The 21,891-nt window shown below is 35.5% G+C and overlaps 1 protein-coding gene across 3 annotated transcripts in view; it reads right to left on the reverse strand.

The window, feature by feature from the left end:
• Window positions 1-1,032: 1,032 nt before the first annotated feature.
• The window catches only part of VAV3 (vav guanine nucleotide exchange factor 3), a 162,321-nt gene continuing 141,462 nt past the window's right edge, over window positions 1,033-21,891 (reverse strand). For 2 of the 3 annotated variants that reach the window (XM_061345981.1, XM_061345980.1), the window contains 6 exons: window positions 20,384-20,500; window positions 19,607-19,694; window positions 15,400-15,529; window positions 10,139-10,222; window positions 5,301-5,452; window positions 1,033-3,573 (listed from right to left, as the gene is read on the reverse strand). In XM_061345981.1, the coding sequence (XP_061201965.1) occupies window positions 3,532-3,573; window positions 5,301-5,452; window positions 10,139-10,222; window positions 15,400-15,529; window positions 19,607-19,694; window positions 20,384-20,500 (613 nt within the window). In that variant the 3' untranslated portion in view covers window positions 1,033-3,531. The remainder of the gene's footprint in view (window positions 3,574-5,300; window positions 5,453-10,138; window positions 10,223-15,399; window positions 15,530-19,606; window positions 19,695-20,383; window positions 20,501-21,891) is intronic. The other variant, XM_061345982.1, reaches the window with a different exon arrangement.

The following is a 21,891-nucleotide window of genomic DNA, read 5'->3' on the forward strand; positions in this document are numbered from 1 at the left end:
TAAGCTTCCAAGCCTTACAACTGAAAAAAAAAAAAATATTCAAAACACTGTCACAAGTGGTTCTTATGCCCTAATTACAGAGCATATAAGGGGAGGAGAGCATTTGTGACAGAGTATGATATTATTAACAGGAGAATTTAACTGAGAAACACTTTTGCATCTCACATTAGGTGTGACTTAGTTATGTGATATGTTCATGGATGACAGGAAAATTATGCCTTACACCTGTAGAGATGTGTAAATGCCTCGTGAAGGTTAATAAGTATCTGTTAGGACAGTTCCACAAGATAATCTCTCCTACTGAAAAAATAGAAGCAACAAAATATAACAACATTGCAATTGCATCATCACTGACCTTGCTGAATTAATTCATCTTCAGCAATATTTTTATAAACATATTAATAATGAAATATTGTTAAAAATGCATGGCTGGGAACACCATGAAAAGGCTATCAAGTAGCCCATGAAAATAAGACACTATATTTTCAGATTTGAGCTCAACTCAACCTGAGTTTGTAAGTTAATTCATATATGACAGTAGAAGAAAGCAGAACGTAGCAGAGAAAGGACATTTCCATGAAACATGACACATAAAAGGAAATTTAAGAACAACTTTTAAATCAAAAAGTGTATCATCTTTGACAGACAAAAAACTAGAATATGACTGATTCCACAATGTTCTCGATACATACAAACCCAAAAAAACCCCAAAAGGAACAAACAACAAAAGCAATCAAAACAATCCCACCACAAAAAAGAAAAAGCAACCAAACCAAACTAAAACACTCCCCCCAAAAAAATTCCCCACCGCCTTCCAGTATGTAGCAGAAGGCAAGTTATTCGAACAATAAAAAGCTCTCAAGAAAAGCTATGTTATTCCGTTCATAATGACAGCTCAGTTTTAAAGCTAAACAAAGATTATACAAAGCTGGGAAAGCAACACAGAACGTTATCAACATGTGCTCACAATGAGGCGGTTAGGCAAACGAAGCACTAACTTCATACTAGCCAACAACGCATTTTGACACATCATTAAACAAAAAATTAGCCAGTTTATTATATTTAACATATTTACAAAATACTACAAATTAAAGTACTGTAATTCCATCATTGCATGACAACAAAACCTCCATACAGGCAAAAGCAGCACATGAAAGAGACACTGCAGAATATTTAGGAAGTCTTTGGTACTCAAAATATAGTTTAAGATGCAGCATTAACTCAATCAATACAGGGCATTAAACACAGACAAAGATATGTAGATTTTTGCCAGAAAATAAGTTTAGCTATGGCTTTCATTCTTCTTAAAGGCTGAATTGCTTAAAAGCTTTACAGCAACTTTAGGATGGAGACACTACTCAAAATTATTCCAAAACCAAGCTGTTGAAAATGACTGATATATTTCTGAACTCCAATTAAACTGCCTCTTCCCAGAACTATATGACAGCAAAGCACTAAACACTTCACAGCCTAGAGCCTATTCCTCTCCTCCTTGAGCAGGCAAAAATGTGAAAGAAGCAACTTTGTCTGCTCAAGGAATTTAGGATCAAGCTCACAAGAGACAAGAGTGCATAGCAAAACATGATCAAAGACAGTATACCATAGTCTACACTGCTATACACACATTTACAAAGTATGTTTTATGCATAATCTACATATTTACAAATGTTCTCAATTATTCCATCAAGTAATGTACTCAACACACTCACAGTTTACAAAATTTTGAGGTAAACCTTTGAAAAGTTAGAACATCCGCAGAGTTTCATCTGCAAAGGTGAATCTCACAAGTGGAGGATTTGTAATTAGAAGATCCTCTCTTCACCTGGTCACTCAGCAGTGTATTCTAGGTGTAGCAAACGAGTAAAATGGTTGCAGAGATTAAGGGGATTCTTGTGCTGTGCTTGGCTCCTCCTGATGGCCAGGAGGCCAGGAAGAAGCAAAGAACACAGGGGACAGACAATAAGAATCTGAAATATGTACTGGCAGATTCTGCTCTGTTGGACAAATAGTGATATTATGTTGCTTGTAGAGTGGGAAAAATTGCAGTGTTAAATTGTGCAGTGTCTATGCACACTAATTGCAAGATGCCCATATGAAAAGACAGTGGGGAAAGGGAAAAGAGAGAATGTGAGACAAGATGAATTAGCTTTCTTGATTGGTCAGCACCCTAGAAATTAAATGCATTTAAGACCTTCATTTTTCTTAGAATTTTTAAATTCAGGTCAGACATAATCTAAATATTCAAAACTGCACATCTGAAGACAACACCCATGTTTATTTTAGCTTGTAACTACAGCACCTGACTCAGCATAAATGTATCAAAATGCTATCTCCCAAACGGGTAGACACTACTTTACAAGGCCTGATATTTCAAGCTAGGTAACCTAGACATATTTTTCTTTGGTGATGTTTTCAAGAAGGTAACAAGATCACTCAGTCATTGAAATGCTGTTAACATCGCAGGGAACAAGAGAAAAAAGGGCAAAAAGAAGTCTGAAAGTTCCCTCTGCATTATCTTATAAGAGCACAGATGGTGATAGAAACTCCTTTCTAACTAGGAAAAGACAGTTTGCAGTTGAAAGCATTAAAGTTTATCTGAATCAATCAAGAGGTTAAGATAAACAGTTTTGCTCATGAGAAGTGACATCTTGCATTAGTATGTTCTCTTACAGAACAGGTTTATGGTATTTAATATCAGCACTGAAAATTTTAAAACTGATCTTGTCATGAGTTTTAAAGTCCTCAGTTGCACTTTTAGGGTCAGCTGCTTAAATGAAAAAAACACTCACACAAAAGGACTTGGGATAACAAAGAAAGAATCTAACAGTTCCGCTTTGTGGATGCTTTTTTAAGCAATACTATATCATCACCACATATTTTTAAGATGCTGTCTTTAAACAATTTGGCAGAAGATTTAGGCAGGACCTCAAAGTAGTCAGTCAACTAATTATATATGCATTAATGCTATTCATGTTTACTATGTATTTCCTTCAGAACGTTTTTGTGAGTGTAAAACTGTTTGTAAGATGATAAGTAAAGTAGTTTGATGTTTCAAGACAAGTCTACTGACTATACTTTATACCCACATGGAATGACTGAACTCTGGTTTCTGCATGCAGTGATAAGGAATAATAAGCCTTCATCTTCTTATAGAATCACAGATGTTAGCTAAAAGAAAAGAGACTTATTAAATATTCAGCCACAGCTAGTATTTCATGGTGTAGTACAGGGTGAAATGAAAAGGAGCATAAAAAAAACTTTGTTTTCCAGAGATCTTGCAGGAAGGTAAGGGTTGGACTTTGTACTGATCCCCAGTGATGGCAAACCAGCAGGTTTGTTTCTTGAACAGCTCTGGGCTAGGTAATAATCTGTCAGCACAGACTTCTGTATAAGTCCTAACATTAAGACTGTAAGGTTCAGACAGACAAAAAAATGCTGCTCTTTAAATACTTAACAAGACCAATAATACTTTGAACATATTAAATTTTTACAGTCCCTGAAACTGCTGGTCAGCAGAGGAAAATTTTTAATTCATTCATCCTCTTCTACATAAGTTGATGGAAACCAGCCCACCTAAAAAAAAGAGAAAAACAGAACAAAATAACACATTAGATGCATTTTTTCTTTTCTTTTTACAAAAGTGGCTGAACTAGGCAAAAGGATGGATATGTTAAGTAAATACAGGAATAAGATTACAAAGATAAACTTGACTGACCTGCTACAGGCCAGTACCCTAAATTAAGGAATAACTTGCAGATATAATGATTTGGAGACTAAACACACAACACCCACACCATCTCCTGCCCAAAATATGCCCAAATTGCAAGTCTTAAGCATTCAGATAGACATCTAAAAATGCCAGAAGCAGTAGTTTTACTATAGGAAAGATGCTTCTATTTTTTGAATGAGCAGTTAAATATTTAACAGGCTTCAATCAGGTCCAGGGAACCCTTTTACAAACCGAATAGTGACTAATTTGATTGCATTACTTGAAGTTAAATTCCATTGCCACCAAGAGGAGTTTTAAGTATGAGAAAACTGGAAGACAGAGTGCAGTTTTTTACACTTCATAAGTTATAATATTATCTCCATTCTGAAATTAATTATGTGTCAAATAAGGATTATATGAGACATAAAGGGACACATAGTCATGTATTTCTTCTTGTCTTCTCTACTTGATTTAGGTTTTTCACTCACACTTCTTTATACCTAAATTTAACACTTATGAAAGACCTGAAAACCAAACCTAGACAATTACTGCAAGGAGTAACTGCATAAATTTTGGTTGAGACTTGTTGCCAAAATATCTCCAGAAGCAAGCTTAAGATCTCAAGTCCAGGCTGTGAAAGCTGTCAGGAAGAATGCTGGCATAAAACGGGCATCCTTTAGTATGTGGGTAGCTGCATTAGAATGAGGTGCTCTGTTTTCTTCACATGCAAAATGTATATATAAGATGATCACTGCTTCCCTACTCCTTGTCTAGTTGACTTTCCAGATCATAGCCAGTCTCATGTACATAAAAAAGTTCTTCTAATTGCATAAAGCAGTAAATCCGGACATCTGTTTCAGCAGGACTTTCAACTTTAATTTCCAGCTTCCAGCTTTCTTCCACCTTGCATTCCTTGACCCTGCATCTCTGCCATTTAGACATAGAAACAGTAGCCTCAAATACTTCTGACCAATCTGCATTAAAGAGCAACATACGAAGATTGAAACAGTATAGCCTTTATAAACCAAAACTGAAACCTCACTTCCACACAAGTCTTACAGTGCAGTGTGAAGTGACTTTGTGAAAATACCTGCTAAATATATCACTTCCTATGAGCCACATCCTTTGACACCAAAGAAGCAGCCTCCTATAAAAAGGTGGCTGATTCCAATACATTGTGGTCTGGCAGAAAGGTGTGGAAATCATTCTGTGTTAAAGTGCTAAACAGAATTCCACAACGTGAGAAACCTGAGCTTTTGACCCCAGATACAAAGAAACAGTTCAAAAAAGTTCAGCTGTAGCTGCATTATTAATCCTGGTTATTTTCCAACCATATTATCCTGCCCAAATATTCAGTCTGGTAGTTCATATTAAATAACCAATTAATTTAGATGCTGGGAAAGCTGCCTGGCAAGATTTTGCCTGGCTTGTATGAAAGAAGGATGAGAACATGTTCTATCTTGTGACTTCAAATATACAAAGAGGGTTTATAATTTAGGAGCACACCTTTTTTTTATTATCTTTTTTTTTCCACAAAAATCACTCAGTGAAGGCAGAAATAAGACAAAGGAAAAAAATCAGACAACCTTACCCTTCCATTTACTTCACCTCTCCACCAGCCATTCGCACTCATCTTGGTATAAATTTTTACAACATCCCCTTTTAGCAAGGATAGTTCTCTCATGTCTCTCGCGCAGAAGTCATACCTGGCAATGGCAATGCCTATCACCTTTGGGCTTAGCACTGGAATGAAACAGATGTTGATATTATTAGGGTTTGTAAATTGAAGGCTACCAAAATAAGGTAGAGAGAAGTATTGTAAAATATAAAACAATGATTACACAACAACATACACTGTCGTTATTTTTATGCAAATATGAAAGCATCTGCACTAAATAGATAAAGGTTCAAACATGGGTGAATGACACAAAAGTTGAAGGGATTTTATGTTATTTTTTCAATTGTCTTTTTTGTTTTCAGAGAAGAATCAAACTACATGAACAGGAAATGAAATCTCCTACACCAAAATTGCTGAATATGTTCACAATTATTGTATTTTTTTTGCTTCATAATAAAACTTCTTGCCAGTTACATGCAGCAACGTATTTTACAAGTCACTAGCTTCTTTCCAAAAGAATTATTAGCATTTACAGTTGGTTTAACTTTAAACCTCTAATGAAGCAAAACAAACACAATAAGGTGCTGCTCTTTCAAAAACAACTCCAAGTTAAATATTAATGCACTTATAATTGGAAGCTAACATCAGCATGAGCAAAAAAAGTAAAGAGTTTCCACAAGAAATTTGTATGGATCATTTGCTACAGCCTGAATTAACATTGGCTGATGTAAATCTACTCTTTCCATGAGTTTATTCTGTAAATAAAAAAAATAAAAAAAATATTAATTTCAAAAAAAAACCCGCTATTCCCAATTTTATGGGAAATTATGTTTTCAACTCTGCTACAGAATGTCCAAAATTGCAAAAGAAATCCCTGAATCTTCCAATGAAAGGCAAGTGGGCATGGCACCTCAGAAGTAAAGACCTTGGACTTGAACAGTTAAGATTTTAGTTTTAGCAATGCCTTCAGCGATGTAACACTAAAAGTTTATAGCTAGTTGCCTTTAATTCGAACCAGGAACACAAAACATGGCAAATGAGCTAAAAAAATCTTGACAGTTTCAGCTCTGCTTGTATTTAAGATTTCTTCTGACCCCACTGGGGACATTTCACAGAAACAGAGGCTTTTTGCATAATCATACTGAACATATGAAAATCATATACCCCAATATTTTTATCTTATAGACACAAATAATTTATTTCAAAATGAAAAATATTATGTTCAAAATATTATTAGATATATCACAAAAACAGAATACCTAAAAAACTGGTTTGGAGACAGATTATGCCCTCTTTATATTATGCTATTAAAATTTTATTCTAACATATCAGGCTACTTATGTGGACTGTGCTTATCAATACTTGAAAGGATGTACAGGATGCCATGCAAAAGAAGCAGCATCTCATTGCTTGCATTTGTCATAAAATTTTAGGTGATATAATATTAAAGTTCAAACCTACTTTTTCCCCTCAAAGCAAGTCAGATACAAATGCTACTTGTTTAGATCCTGACATGAATGTTATGTCCTACACCTTTATCAGCATTGCTGTAATCAATTTTACAGGGAAAGAGCACATCATGGACAGCAATTGTTTTGGAGAAAGAAAATAAAACAAAACCACACAAACAAAAAGAGCAGCTATTGATTGCAAGATCAGTAACCATTTATAGGTGTGCAGCAATATCACTGGCAGATTCAGGGAAGCATCAGAGGATGGAAGGAATGATTCTGGGGAGCAGGGTATTATTTCAGATTCTAGAAAGGAAGCCCGAGAAGAAAAGGAGAAAGGAGCAAAATAAATCCAGAAAATTAAGAGATATAATGATAGGAAAAGTATAAAAGGAAGTGGTGGAATACAGGAAAATGAGAGTCTTAATTTTGGAAAAAAATGTCTGGAGACACAGTCGCAAAACCAACTTTAGTAGAGACTGAATTTCCAATCAGAGCTCTCCCAAGATAAATGAAACTTGAGAAACGACAGCATTTGGAAAGGACATCTGTACAGGTGAGAGAGAGAACAAACACTGAGTGAATGAGAAAGAGAAGACAGCTACAGAGAGAATGAGAGAATGGGATTAACAGCAGAGACTGGTGTAAAGAAAGTGCCCAACAGGAGAATGTGAATGAGAAATTAAAGAGGGGAAAAACAGAAAGTGAGAAAAAAAGAGAAAAACATTGAAAAAGCACTAATAAATAAACCTTGTGTATTAGGAGTGAGATACTCAGAGGATTAACAGGAAACAGAGTGAGAAATCTCACAGATGTGAATAAAAAATGCAGTCGGGAATGAGAAAAATACACTTTGGCTTAACCTAGCAGGACAGAAAAAGCTAGCTTTGATTTACACTAGAATATGTTGGAAAAGTTTCTCATTGACAGAGAGATAGATGTGCTGCAAATGAATTTCAATACTAGTTTGGGCCACTGATGAAGGAACTGGGGTGCAAATAAAAGAGACCCCATGTGATCACACAAAGCTGGTCTAGATCAACATTTCTGCCGGTGTTTAAATTCCACAAGGGTCAATGGATCATTTTAAAAGCTGTGAACAGTTTTTTCTTTCTCCCTGTGGTATGGTCTTCTCATAATTCTGCAGCCATATCCCCTAAGAGTTGTTCTTGTGTACTTGTTTCCATGCTCCTTGAAGTAATGTGCATTTACTTGCACTCTTTAACCAAACCTCAGTTCTACTATACATGCATAGGCAGCACCCCCAGTAGTGCTCAGTAATCAGTTTAACCCTTTCTCCTGTGCTACCAAATTCCATATCAGCAGAACTAAGCCAGCTTTGAAGATCCTTCTGAAGAAAGTATCTGGTATCATGAAATAAGAATTTGTTCACTTACATAAGCAAGTTATTTGGCTCTTTAAAAAATAAAACAACCTGGTTTTACTAAGAACATATGAAGTAATGTAGCCTATTAGGTAATGAAATCCCATTAAAAAATGTACATAAGCTCAAATTTAAGTAATTCTTAAGTTAAGAATTACTAATCAACATCTTCCTTTAATATTTTGTACTTGTATAAGGTAATACTTTACACAGTTTATTGTGGAATGCAAGAAATTGAATCCTTGCTTTCTGTTATGGTTACTTCAGAATTTCTGATAAAGCACTTTTTCACAGGAAAAAAAGGAACATAAATATAATTTGTTGACTCCATGTTGGGAATATATGGAATGTGTGATAGGCTTAAAGTAATACTGAGTCTTGTTTGCTGCTCTATTACTGTAGGCCACTTCACCATGGAACAGATGGAACATGTTTTCATGGAATAGAGACCAGTTTCACTAACAATGGCCCTTACAATCAAGTACTGTGAAACTATATGAAAAAGGTCATCTTCTATCCTCACCCAAAAGAATAGAAATACACAGTATTTACCTACAAACAAGAGCCAGTGTTCTTTGATTCAAATGAGATGAGTGCTTCAGAAATTCCACTGAATGTCACGACCACAGAGTGAACAGCTATAACAGTATTCTATTAATCTTTTCTACAGATGTGTCCCTTTATATTGCAACTGGAAGAATGCCTTAAAGCTTGAATTGTCCATCAATGTTTTGACTACTGAAAGGAAGAAAAAGTGTCTCCCCAAAAAAAATCTGTATGTAAAGAGATAGAAATGGAAGAAACATATTCCAAAACAGTGAACTACTGAGGGGCAAAACATACAAGAGCACTATAGGACATTGAGATTTAAATCCCTGGGATAAATTGAGGAAGAGTTCATTAGAGATAATCTCAGCACAAGAACATACACTAGCCATTCTACTACTCAGCTGCTACCTACGTCCTTTTCACTTCGAGAAACCATAGAAAACCTTAAAAAACCATCTCTGAGCACTAAATGGTTTGGACGACTTCTGTGGGGCAAGTGTAAAACTTACTGCCCACTCAGATCTTAATTATGATTATACCCACATTCATGCATACTATAGAGCTCCCTTTACTTAGTGCAAAAGCCAGCCTCAATCCCAATTTGCACAACCTCGTTCCCCACCCCCTGTACAGAGTTGTGTCAGTGTAACCTGAGTAAACGTTGCATTCCCAACAGTGGTTAACTCTTCAATATGATTCTGAAAGGCTTTCACCTTCCTACTAGCAAAATTCTTCTTAAGTTGTCCAGCAGTGCAGTTCACCTCTTTGAACACAGAGCAAGTCATAGACATACTGATGCACCAATCAAGACTACAACTGCTACCACTTGAAGCATTTTATGCAGTCTGTTAATTTAAAATATTTGAATCTATTAAAGCCAAAGATGATTAAATGAGAATAAAGGAAACAGTATTTAGAAAACAGATGGGTAAAATTAGTTAACAGTGTCAGTGCAGAATTTAAACAAAGCATTTTTTACAAAAAAAAAAGAAAAAAAAAAAGAAAAAAAGCTATTGCATTCTAAGATGCCACTGCACTATGGTTCGCTGCAGGGATGGGACGAATATGTTAATTGTCTACAAGCAGTGAAATTTTCAGGTTTGTGCATTTGAGCAAATACATTAAAATACATATAGCTTATAGATGTCAACTACGTAGCAAAGTAACACTATGTGATTAAGTGATCATTAATTAAATCTGCTGTGACTGTTGAGCTTTGCAACACCTATTCAAACTGCTTATTGCAATATACACTTTTCAAAAGTTTAAGAGTTTGATTTTTGTTACACTCCAAGAATAACATGTAATAACTCAGTTTTTGGAGTCTGAGAAGAACTGCAGTATTAGATTCGTCCCTTCCCTCACTTGCTGCACACAGAAACAACAGAAACAAATTTAGAAGAAATATAAAAGCAGTAAAGCAGTACCTGACCAGAAAGGAGTGGAAGAAGGGGGAACAAAGCTGTAGTCTGGAGGAGTTACAAAAGAAAACCCACAGAACAAAGAAGGGGCTTAGAGAAAGAAAGAGAAAAAGAGAAAAGCAAAAGAACATTGAAATATTGGCACAAGATTTAAGTAATAGTTTTTTAACTATATAATTCATTGATAATAAGGAAACTAAGGTTCCCTACTAAGGATGTCTGGAAGGAAACTGACTATTATAACTAGAAAATTTAGATCTATGATTTAATTTTTAACAATTGCATTTTTCAAAGAGTAAACTAGAAAGAAGACACCCACATTCAGGGTTTCAGAGAAGCAAATTAAAACTGCAGACTCCTGTAAATATTTTCAGATCTAATAGATAATTTTTTTTCTTCTTTGATTTTGCGTGTCTCACTTCTTAGCAGTACAAAAGCAGGAACTTGCACATAGGAAAGAATTCCTCCTGAACCCAGGAATATTAATCACACCCCCTTAATTAGGAATATAGTTTAAGTACCAGTTGAACTGGGGTCTCATAACATGCATGGGAAAATCTATTTATTTTGCCCTGGCAATTATTAACGTCAATAGGAATTCCACAACTAAACTACATCCTCTAAGGCTCCAACAGTATTGCTTATCTTTGCCATTTTTGATGACTTGAGAGAAAACCCCTGAGCCAGGAAAAAAAAAAAAGATTAAGTTTGGCCTAGGCAGAGCCAGCACATATCCTATTCCCTGCAACAGCTCCCATAGATGAAAAGTCTGAGGTGGACCCGAGCACCAACAAACCTAGGGTCAACATATTTTTAGAAAACAAAATCAGATCAAATGAACTAAAATAGCTTCAAATGTAACTACAGTTTGTTGACATGTTCTCATATTTTGTCCCTCTTTTGAAGAGGCAACTATGATATGTAATGTACAAACTTTAATAAAGTTGGAATCTTTGCTCCCAGCTAAGATTTGGAAAGGGAAGTCCATCCTCAAACAGAGAAATGATGAAAGTAGCATTTAAATTATGCCTAATAATACCTATAATTACTGACCAAAATGTTTCTTGAAAATTTATCAAGTTATATACATCACATATGGCTGATTGACTGAATTTATTCTTGTGACTACATATGAAACAAAATCACTTTGCTTCAAAATGGCTATTTGCAGGAATGATGACTAGAACTATTTCATGCAAAGAGTTAACAAAGAATCCATTGTGGAAGTAATGATACAGTTTTGTGCCTCTTACCTGGATGGAGATACATTTGTGACAATGAAACTACCAGCATAAATAAAATAAACAGGACCAATGCTGTATTTTAATGTTCATAAGCAATGGGTTAATTATTAAATAATAATAATAATCATCATCATCCTACAACACAAACCAACAGCAGTTTAGGTTAGTATCTCAAAGTACTATGAAAGAAAGGTACTCAAGGGCCTCTTGCGTACTATGAACTCCCTTCTGAACCTTCACAGTTATGCTCTTTTCTCTGCCTGTAATACTAAAAGGATTACCTGAGAATGCATGAGGTAACCTGAGGTACTCCTTTATACTAAGAGTAGTAACCCCAGGTGACAGATGTGAATGGAAACATTAAACAAACCAAAAGGGCAACTTGACTGAAGTAGTGTGCCCATTCTTAGAGACAAGTAACTGTCTGTGTTTCTACAGAAGCATAATGATATAGTGTAAAAGCAGTGTGCAGGTATAAAGACAGCTTATGTGCTATAGAGGGGGTGGCTGATCCTTTCCTGTGTATACATTATCTTAATTTTTTGAGATCTTTCTGTCAGATATAACTGGAGGTTTGGTTTTATGTGTCAAATGCTGGACAACTAAATCTGTCTGGGCAAGGAAATCCTAATAGACTTCTACAGATAACTAGTCTATTTTTAAACATCACTGATAAGGTCTTTGGTATTGGCTTTTAAGGAGAAAGGCTGGAGTCTTTTGGTTCCTTTAAGGTCAGAGTGATATCTTTATTTTTTTTTATTTTACTTTATTAACAGATACTTTTGTAGAGTTCATGCATTAAGTAAAATGACATGAAATAATTAATGTCCCTAGTCCATAGATGATGAAAACCAGCCACTCAGTATTTGGCTTCATGATTTAGGTTACAGTAAAATCTAAATATCATAAAGACTCTGATTTCTCACTATGACTGTGCTCCGCATCAGCAGAATGGAATGAAGTGCCAAAAATTATTCTGTAGAAGAACATCAACTTTTCTTCCATTTTTGTCTTTATTTCATTAAATGGTCGATCACCACTCTAATGTAAGAATTAGTATTTCTCTGTGTAGCAAAACAAAATTTGATGATACTATGTCTAGAAAAGCCTAAGACTGGAAAATTAAGAAGAGCAAATGTACCCATTTCCCAGAATATCTTCATAATTAAATCTCTATATTGAAAAAGCTTAATGTCTGACAGCTTTTACAGCCACATTAAAAATGTACAATAAATATCAGAATAGAGCGGGTGACTTATTCAAGACCAGGAAACTAGAAAGTAAAGTTCTAATTAAAGGCAGAATTCAAGTTAACTATCTTCATAAAATGAATTTTTGTTCTAAGAATACAGTAGCTGCTGAAAGGAGAACCAAATTTACTGAAAATTTAAGAAGTTTCAAGGTGATTTATTAAGATTCATATCAGAAACTACAAGTAAACTTAAATGCTACTTAATTTTCTTTCCTTTGATTGGTAAATGAAAAACATGACTGTTACTAAAGATTAACATAATCCTCGTGTTATTCTAGAAAGTGTATTTTGGTACTGCCGTTCAATTTCACAGCAGTACAAAGATTTTGGCAGTGGAGAATGATACAACTCCGTCAAAGTCTACAGCGGTTCAATTTATGTTTTTTAGAAGTACATTTATTCTGTCAATTATATAGGCTATGTCTTTCTGAAGACGACCTCATTAAAAAAATCCAGATACAGTCATGTGAGCAATATAGTGCAAAAAACTGAGTGGAAACCCAAAAGCTCCTTGAAATCAGCTTCAAGCTGCCCTAATCCATTGCATTCACTGGTTTCAGCCCTGAGCTTGTTAAAGATATGCTGAATGTGACATTGAGTAGTTGCTTAACAGAAAAAAAAGGTAAAGAGTCCCTCTCTCTCATCAGCTGACTTCTCTGGCTTCCTTTCAACAACTGTTTTTCTTGTACTCAGAATAAGCCTGAAGAGGTAAAAGAAACCAGCTGTGTGGCAGTTCTCACTGAGGGCTGTGAAGTCAAATCAGCATCTAACTCTGCCCCATGAGTTGTTTCCTCTACAAAACAAAACTACAGCCTAACATTTACCAACTTCTGTTCAAATTCAGCTCAGCAGGATTCACACAGCCTAGATATATAGTTATTCCAGCATCACCTTGATAAAAAACAAAAGAACAGCTTTAAAACTATGGGGACACACCCACAGGGACACACTAACACTTCAAAAGAAAAACGGTCAAAACCATTAAATGAAAGTGTCATCCAGAGACAATACAGGTAGTCTAACAGAATTGCAGAAATCTATTATTTTATATGAGATACTTGAAAATTGAGAGGCTTTCTGATCAGTTTGGCCTGAGACAAAACCTGCCAGTTCCTACCAGCATAGCTTGTAACATTAAACGACTGATATTTATGGCAGTGGAGAGGCGATTTCTTGTCCCCTTGACTAAAGTAAGAGCATCCCAGACTTATTTCTCTTACTCTCCCATATACTACCTATAAGATCTTGTCAAAGGAGACGTGTTCTTTTCTTTTGTATGTGGACTGAAGGTAATGAAGATGTACTGTAAATCTTGTATCCTGTAAAGCATGAAACAATTGGGCTAATATTCTTAAAGACTAATAAGTTGCTGGACAGTACAGATAGATTCTAACTGGCCTAAGAATGAAAAACACACAAATTGGTTCTGCTTACAGTCAGTAATAATTAAAATAAATGCAAAGCAAACTAAGTGGGGCATATCCTCTCAAGAATTAAGGCCTCACACGCTATGAAGAGGCAAGGGATGAAGAAAGCACGAGAGATGACAAGAGGAGGAAAGAGGCAAAATGAGAGGGCAAGCTAAAGAGAAAAATAAAGATGCAATGGAAAAATTCACCAAGAATGGAGATGTACTGAGGTAAAGCATAGCAGGGAGACAACTGAGAAGTCCTAGGAAGCAGTGAAAGAAAACAGAAATGGAAGGAATAAAGAGGAAATGGGAGATGGAGGCAGAGTAAGTGAAATGCACAGACACACTGGTACCTACAATCATCTGTCCTAAATTACCTTCACTTTAATTAAGAGAGGAAGAATGTCTCCAAAGTTATACAAATGTTATGGAACAGAGGCAAGTGAGTAAACAAAAGCTCACAAACAGCAAATGAAAATAACACATCCAACTTCATCATCACAAAGACTAGACTAGACCCTATGGTCTTTCACATCAGTCTTCGTATCGTTAAAATCACCATTAATTTTTATTTTCCTCTTATTTTATCTGTTGCAGTACAAAGATACAGCCATTGTCTGCAAAACTGCAAATCTATCTGCTCCTTGACAGAAACATTATATACCTTCCAGAGACCAGCCATGTGGTAGTTTTTACCATTAACACTGAACTTGTACATGTCCTAAAAATCATGCTAACATCAACTTAAGTCATAACGTGTTAAGAATAGCATGTGCATTGTAGATCTTCTCAGTTTATTTCTAAACTTCAAAACTTTTTAACTGTTATTTACAGTGTACAGTAGTTCATTAACTGTCGAAGCCTAGAGGCCTGTAATAAACATATAAGGTTAACAGGCAGGCATAGAAATAATCATGATACAGTAAATGTAATGGTGGTTTGGGGAAATTTATGTAATATCATTAAGAAGATACTGCATAAGGCTACACTACATGACTGATTTATTTAAATCCCTTTTTAAGGATTAGAAATTGTCACAGATATTATTAACACTAGTATCTGCATGCATGCAAATGTCTCAAAAAAACCTAGGCAGGATGCAATTTAATCTCTCACCAGCATGCTTAATAGATTTTTGACTATCAGGGAGATATTCAGTTTGGCAGCAAGACAAACCTGCTAGACATGTTTATAAACCTCCTGGCAGATCTAAATCTGCTTAGCTTCAAAAAATCCTAGCTAAAAGCATTACCATATTAATTGGTTATATGTCAAAAATGGAAAATGAAGATGTTCAAAGTACCTTGTCCTTTTAATATTTATACGATAGAAAATAACATAAAACATTTATAACACTCACAGTTGCCACCTGTTCTGTTATTCCTTTGTCCTGCTGAATTTTCAGGTTCTTTGTAGGGAAATTGGAGAGTAGTATCCAAACTTCGAAAGCCTTCTTTGAGAGAGTGGTGCTTGTAATATTCTACAAGTTCCTTTCAGAAAGGAAAAGTACTAGGTCATTGGAAACTGAAATCACATTCTTGTCAACATTCTGGTGTACAGTCAATGAGAGTTTAATCATACCTGTAACCTTATTTTATAATACTATACCCCACAGTACATGTTTATTTTGTTTAAATAGAGTATCCCAAATACTGACTGCTTTTACACTTCCTTAACTGATTTTTTTGGTCTGGGGGTTTGTTGTAGGGAGGGGAGTAAGTAAAACCTTGTTGTCAGAGTCAACACTTACTGCTCCTTTGTGCCAGGCTGAGCAAGTATTTGCTTTTCTGAATTCAGGCAGAAGGCAAGGTCAGCTGCTTGATAAGTATATAATGGTAACTGTCTTAGTTTTCTCAAATCTCTTGTGCAGTGATAAGTGATGCTTATCCACAAACGCATTTGTAAGTATACACAGATCCAAATTCAAGCATAAGGCTTGCATGTAATTCAACAGCAGCTTACTTAACAGATACATGGACCATATAAAACTTTCAAGGCTCTGCCATTAAAATTCAGGGGAGTGGATGGTTGTGGAAGTGTCGTTACCTTTTTGTTGGTGTTCTGGGTTTTTTTTGTGGGGAGTTCTTTTAGATACCGCACACTGACTGAAACATACAGTATTTCACACTCTCCTGGTGCCCAATCCAAAAATTTGTCTGTACGTGTACATATATATAAACATACATATGCACACATAAAAAAATTATATGTATATATCTATACATGCACAAATTTTATATATATGTATGCACACATATATAAAAATATAAAAAAAAAAAACTATCTCAAACAGTTCACGTAACCAGGAAGGTAAGTTACTTCAGTTTCTATTCTAAAACACACCCATTTTAAATAAACTGATAGCTCATGTTTTTTCCTTTGCAATCTTCAACCCCTGCTATTATCTCATACATTTGCATTAGCAAATAATGATAATATTACACAGTTTGTAAACAGAGCAGAATAAAAGTGACCAGACAAAACAAATTGTTTAATTTGATTAATAGTACTTCAACTGTGGAAATTCACTGTTCAGAAATGCAAGCACAAAGCAATGTATTTACTGTGAATCCTTCACTCCTACCAGTAATTCTGTCATTCCATTCTACTTACGTATATTCAGATTTTTGAAACCAAGGTTGACCAAGCCAAGCTTAGGTCAAAATAAAGAAACAGTACTCTGTTCAATCATCCCTTCTAGCTAAAAATTAACAAAATTATAAGCCTACAAGAGACTACATCAGTGACGAATTAATTCCAGCCAAATAAAACTCTCGAATTATGTAGTCCAAGATCTAGTACATACACTGTAAATTCTTGAGAATAGTCTGAAGATTATTTTCTGAACTCTGGAGCATTTCACTCCCCACACTGTAAGCTGTTGCATGTCTCTGAGCCTGCTCCTAAGGCAGAGTCCAAAGATAAGTAAAATCTACATCTGTTTTAACAGTTCATAATCACAGACCCACCAAGCAATTCAAGTGAGCAGAAAGGCCACGAGACTATGAGCTGTTTGGGCTTTGCTGTCTGATATCAGCACAGCATGCAAGCTACAATGTCAGCAACCAAATTTTCTGTCACATATCACCACCAAGTACCCAGACATTCAAATTACCAAGGCAACAGAGAGGGTGATTTGTAAGTAAGCAGCATGCAAAATAGGATTTTTGGATAAATGGAAAAATAACCAGTCTGAACCTTTTGTTACCTTTTTGCACTAAGTCTGTAAGAATTATGCTATTTGGTAAATCTAGTAACAATTTCAACTGGAAAAATCTTAGTTATTGGCAAACTAAGTAAAAAGGTTCCAAACTAAGAAAATTTTTACTTTGGGTCACGAAGATTAAGTTGCTTTTAAAAGCTAGCTTTTAAAGCCATACTTCCACGAAAACAGTAGGCAAACAACTGGCCTCTAAAACACTGATCACACAAATTACAGTAGCAAGCTCACAGGTAAGCAAGGTAAGTAGCCCCTGCCAGTGTGGACGGGGCTCCTCAGGAGTCTGTCACATTACCATGATACACATCAGCAGCAGAGATGACTCATCTCTACACCTTGGCCTGCTTTACACTCAGCACATTTTAGTTACCCATCTGAAAGTTTTTAAAATGTACTAAGAAAACTGTACAAAAGCTGTTCTGTTACCCTCAAAGTAGTACAGAACATTGCGTCACTGCAGATCACTACTTCAGGCTTCCCTGGCTGCTGGCTTTGTCTCTTTTGCTCCCTGTTCTACTCAGACTGCTTTTTAGTTCCGTCTCTTCTTCCAGACTGTTTCTTTTTCTCTTGCATCTATCCAGAGTAAATCAGTTGTTCCACAGCACATGCAAACAGTACTTTCACTACCACTTCCCTACTTAACTCCCAAGGGCAGACTTCATAATACTCTAAAAACTGAGTTAGGAAATTACTTTTTCCTAACTGAATGTTGGCAAGGCTAAGTCAGTAGCGATGAGGCCTTAACACTGGCAATTTCTTTTCTCAATTCTTTAATGCAATGCACATTCTTTTTGTTTCTTTATTGTGCAAGTTTGTGTCTTGTGCTTATATCTCTGATCAGCTCCATTCTGAAACCTGCATCAGTGCATTAAACTGCATCATTGCCATAAACACGTATCTGGCAGCACGCAAATCCAGCTCACATGCTTTGTCAAGAGCCTGACAGTGCTCATATGTCCAATGAATCCATTAATGTTATTTGCAAGAATAAGTAACTGCTTCTTGCATGCATTTGAGGAACGCTGTAATTTCTGTTGCTACCCACAAGATCCCCAGCCCTAACACTAACACTTGCTGGGTTTTAAGTGTCAAATGAAGACATTAGAGTGTGGAAACAGTTTGGTGCATTCTTTATCAGTAAATTTACGTTTTTCCTACTCTAATGAGCACTTATTTCAAAAGGGTCAAGCAAAGTATAGATTTCTGCTTGATTTACCATGACCTGTAGTATGTTCTTGCTTTACAGAGTATCACTGGTTAAATTAAAATAATTTCTAAGGCTTTCTGATTTTAAAGCTTCTTTTCCTGCTATTGTTTTGCACTGTGCTTAAATTTTATTTATGATTTTAGAGTACTCTGATAGGCTGCAGCATACGTTTTAATGCAGCTGACTGCACTAAATACACTGAATGAGCTTCCTTTAACAATCCATCAAAAATTGCTTAAGCAATAATATTTTACAAATGCACTAAGGTAATTTATTCAGACACCTTTTATTTATGAGTCTTGTCTGAGCATAATAAGGTATCAAGAGATAATTTCAAATTAGTTACAAAAAAAAAGAAGAAAAAAAAGAGGAATTTCCTACCAGTAGATCATGACTCTGACATAATATTGAAAACTGATTTCCGGGAATAAATAATTCCTGTAGTTAGAATGAAAGCTAACAAGAGCCTATGTTTTGTGTGTGAGCAGTTTGCTGCCACAGAGTATTAATTTTGAAGTAGTCACACAGTTGCTTTAATTAAACTCACTGATATTGACTCCAGATTACTATCATTCCAACAAGGATTCCTGAGCTATTAGCAGTTTAGACAGCCCCATTCTCTATCTGCTTCTCATTGCCTGGTGCATCAGGACCAGGAAGACTAGTCTCCCCTGAGTTTCTCTGGGGTCTCTGACACAGCTCCACCTTATACCCTTCTCCCTCTGAACTTACACATCTGTAAGCATCATTATGTTCAGCAGTACACATGTACATGTGCTAGGCTAAAAAGGAACCTTCACCTAGCTACTTTTAGGGATCCTTACTTTATAGAGAAAATTGCCAAAGACATCAAATTTTCCTTTCAATATTCAGTCTAACTCCATAATGGGCTGATGCATAGGATTCAAATTCCTCCTGTCTTTCACATCCCTGCAAGGGACACAGTCCAGTAGTATGTAGTTTTAAGCACATTTTACTATCACTTGGATTCATAACTACCAAAAATTATACTATTAGCAGGTATGGACGCAATTCAAATCTCTCACGGCCTTTTGTAATTTCACAAACTAAAGTAGCTCTCACTGACAGCAACATCTACATAGAAAATCACACTTTGTTAGAAACCTAATCAATGCTTACCATTAAATTTTTAAATTTTCTGTTTTCTGCAATGTGGAAAAAGCCATCTCTTGTTAAAATCTTGATGTGCTTCACTTCATTATTGTACCTGTGGGCAATGAATAACTTACGAATATAAATGTGGTTTTAATCAGATGCAATCAATAATTACCTGAGGGCATGCCCCAATAACACCACACAAATAAATTCTTGAGACAAAATGTATATCTGTGCCAAAGCAAAGTTGACATCTAATTAACTAAAAATATTTATTAAAGGACAGCTGAAGAGGTAATTTGCATTCAGAAAAAATCACAACTAACTGCTCATTCTGTTTAGGAATTCCCATATATTTCTTACTTTTATATTCATGGTGAGAAATCACACAAAAGCCAACAGGACCCTCACAATAATTTGCATCCATAGAATTTATGAACCCATATTTTACTGTAACGTCTGAGATGCAAAGGACTTTCACAAGTTCTCACTTAAGTCAACGAAACATTCACTTCAGAGAAGCAGATCACATTACACTCCAAACACTTGCCTACTCTGACCAAATATACAAGATCATTATTTTTGTAGGCCGTTTTCCTACACCAGCATTATAAAACCATTGTTACCTTCCTACTGTAAATCCTGTGTATTTTTGTCAGCAACTTCAGTTTTCGTTTATTAACTCTTAATCCTGTGTATGATTATACAAATTGAAACAGGATTTTCTTTATTTATTTCAAATACTATCTAGACATAGATGTGAACATTAAAACTTGCCGTAGGAGATCTTGTTCCACTTACTTAATACTAATTGCATATTCTCCTGACTCCTTGGTCCTGTGCCGTACCAGGTAAGTGCTATTTACTCTGTTAATAAGTTCACTTTCTGCTTGCAATCTTTCCATTGCTCCTGCGAACCTGTAACAGAGAATAACAAAAACTACTTATAATTTTTAAAAATCTATGAGGAAAGGTCTATCAAATAGGCAATGCAAAGTCCCAGTATACTGCATATGATGGGGACCTAAAAATACATCAGCTGCAACTGAACACCACTTCCAGATCTTTGACTGAAGAATAAAAAGTAAAGAAAAATCTGCACGGCAGGGGGTGGTGGGGTAGAATCCTTAATTAGAAAGGTACTTGTGCACATGTTGAACACAGTGCCTGGTAAGGAAAGTACTTGAGCCTGATCATTAGCTGAATGACTACTACTTTGAATAGCTCAGAAACCCCCAAATGTTCTTCAGAATCATGTGAAACAATAAACACTGGTCCAGAACCTTTGAACCTCCATCAAATCTAGTGGGATTTATCTCAACAGAGTGGAGAATCTGCCTCCAGCAATTTATTAGGTAAAAAAAAAAAAAAAAAAAAAAAGACCCATGCAAAAATTTGGTATTCACACAAACACGCTATTTTATTTGGTTTCCTAATTACTCATAACCTCTAAAGGCTAAGTGCAATGGGTAGACTGCACATCCACAAGGAACAACAACAACAAAAAAGGTCTTAATATATGCAAGTTTGGGAGACCTGATACTAAGAGCTGAAAAGTAAGACAAGTCAATAATTCTGCAACCTGATTGCATAAGCAGATTTGTGCCCTTGCTCTGCTTTGGTGCCTTGGTAGGACTTCATGAGACGTTGTCAGCACATGTTTACTTGCAAAACTAGAGGATAAACTGCTAATTGAAGGAAGTGACCTGGTTTCCAGGAAATTATGCTTATTTTACAATTTTACAAAGTAGTCCAAAGGCAGTCAACATCACAGATGATTACTATGTAAAAGTTCACACTAAGACACCAATTACAAGAGAGCTTTAGTCAAAAAATAGTTATTTTTTGAAACACACCAGGAAACACGCATTTTGAGGCTTAGCACGAAATACGTGATTTGTTACAACATAGCAAGTTTCATCCTAAAGTCACTTTTCAGTAAAGCCCTACAAATTCTTAAAAGATAAAGACTGATCCAAATGATACGCTTTCTTTTAAAAATAATTTAAATAGATCAGATTTAATTTAAAAATACCAATTTTACACATTAAACATTATATCTAGCTTGCTATTAAAAATATAATAAATCTGTAATTTTTTAGTTCCAATTCTGATTTCACTTTTGGCAAACTAAAGGAAATCATAAATCATGTCTAAATGACAAAGCATAAGAAACAGTGAAAGCAGGTGATGCTTCTTCAGCATCACCAACCATGTCTGTTCAAGTGAGCTGAATTCTGGTAAAGAGTTCACACACTATTTAAGCCCCAAACCAACAGTAACAGTTTTGCTACATTCTTCTCCTTTAC

The sequence above is a fragment of the Neopsephotus bourkii genome, unplaced genomic scaffold (genome assembly GCF_033783945.1).
Source record: "Neopsephotus bourkii isolate Nb327-2 ecotype Australia unplaced genomic scaffold, CSIRO-AGI_Nbou_v1 NB_250, whole genome shotgun sequence".
In the NCBI taxonomy this organism is placed as follows: Eukaryota; Metazoa; Chordata; class Aves; order Psittaciformes; family Psittacidae; genus Neopsephotus; species Neopsephotus bourkii.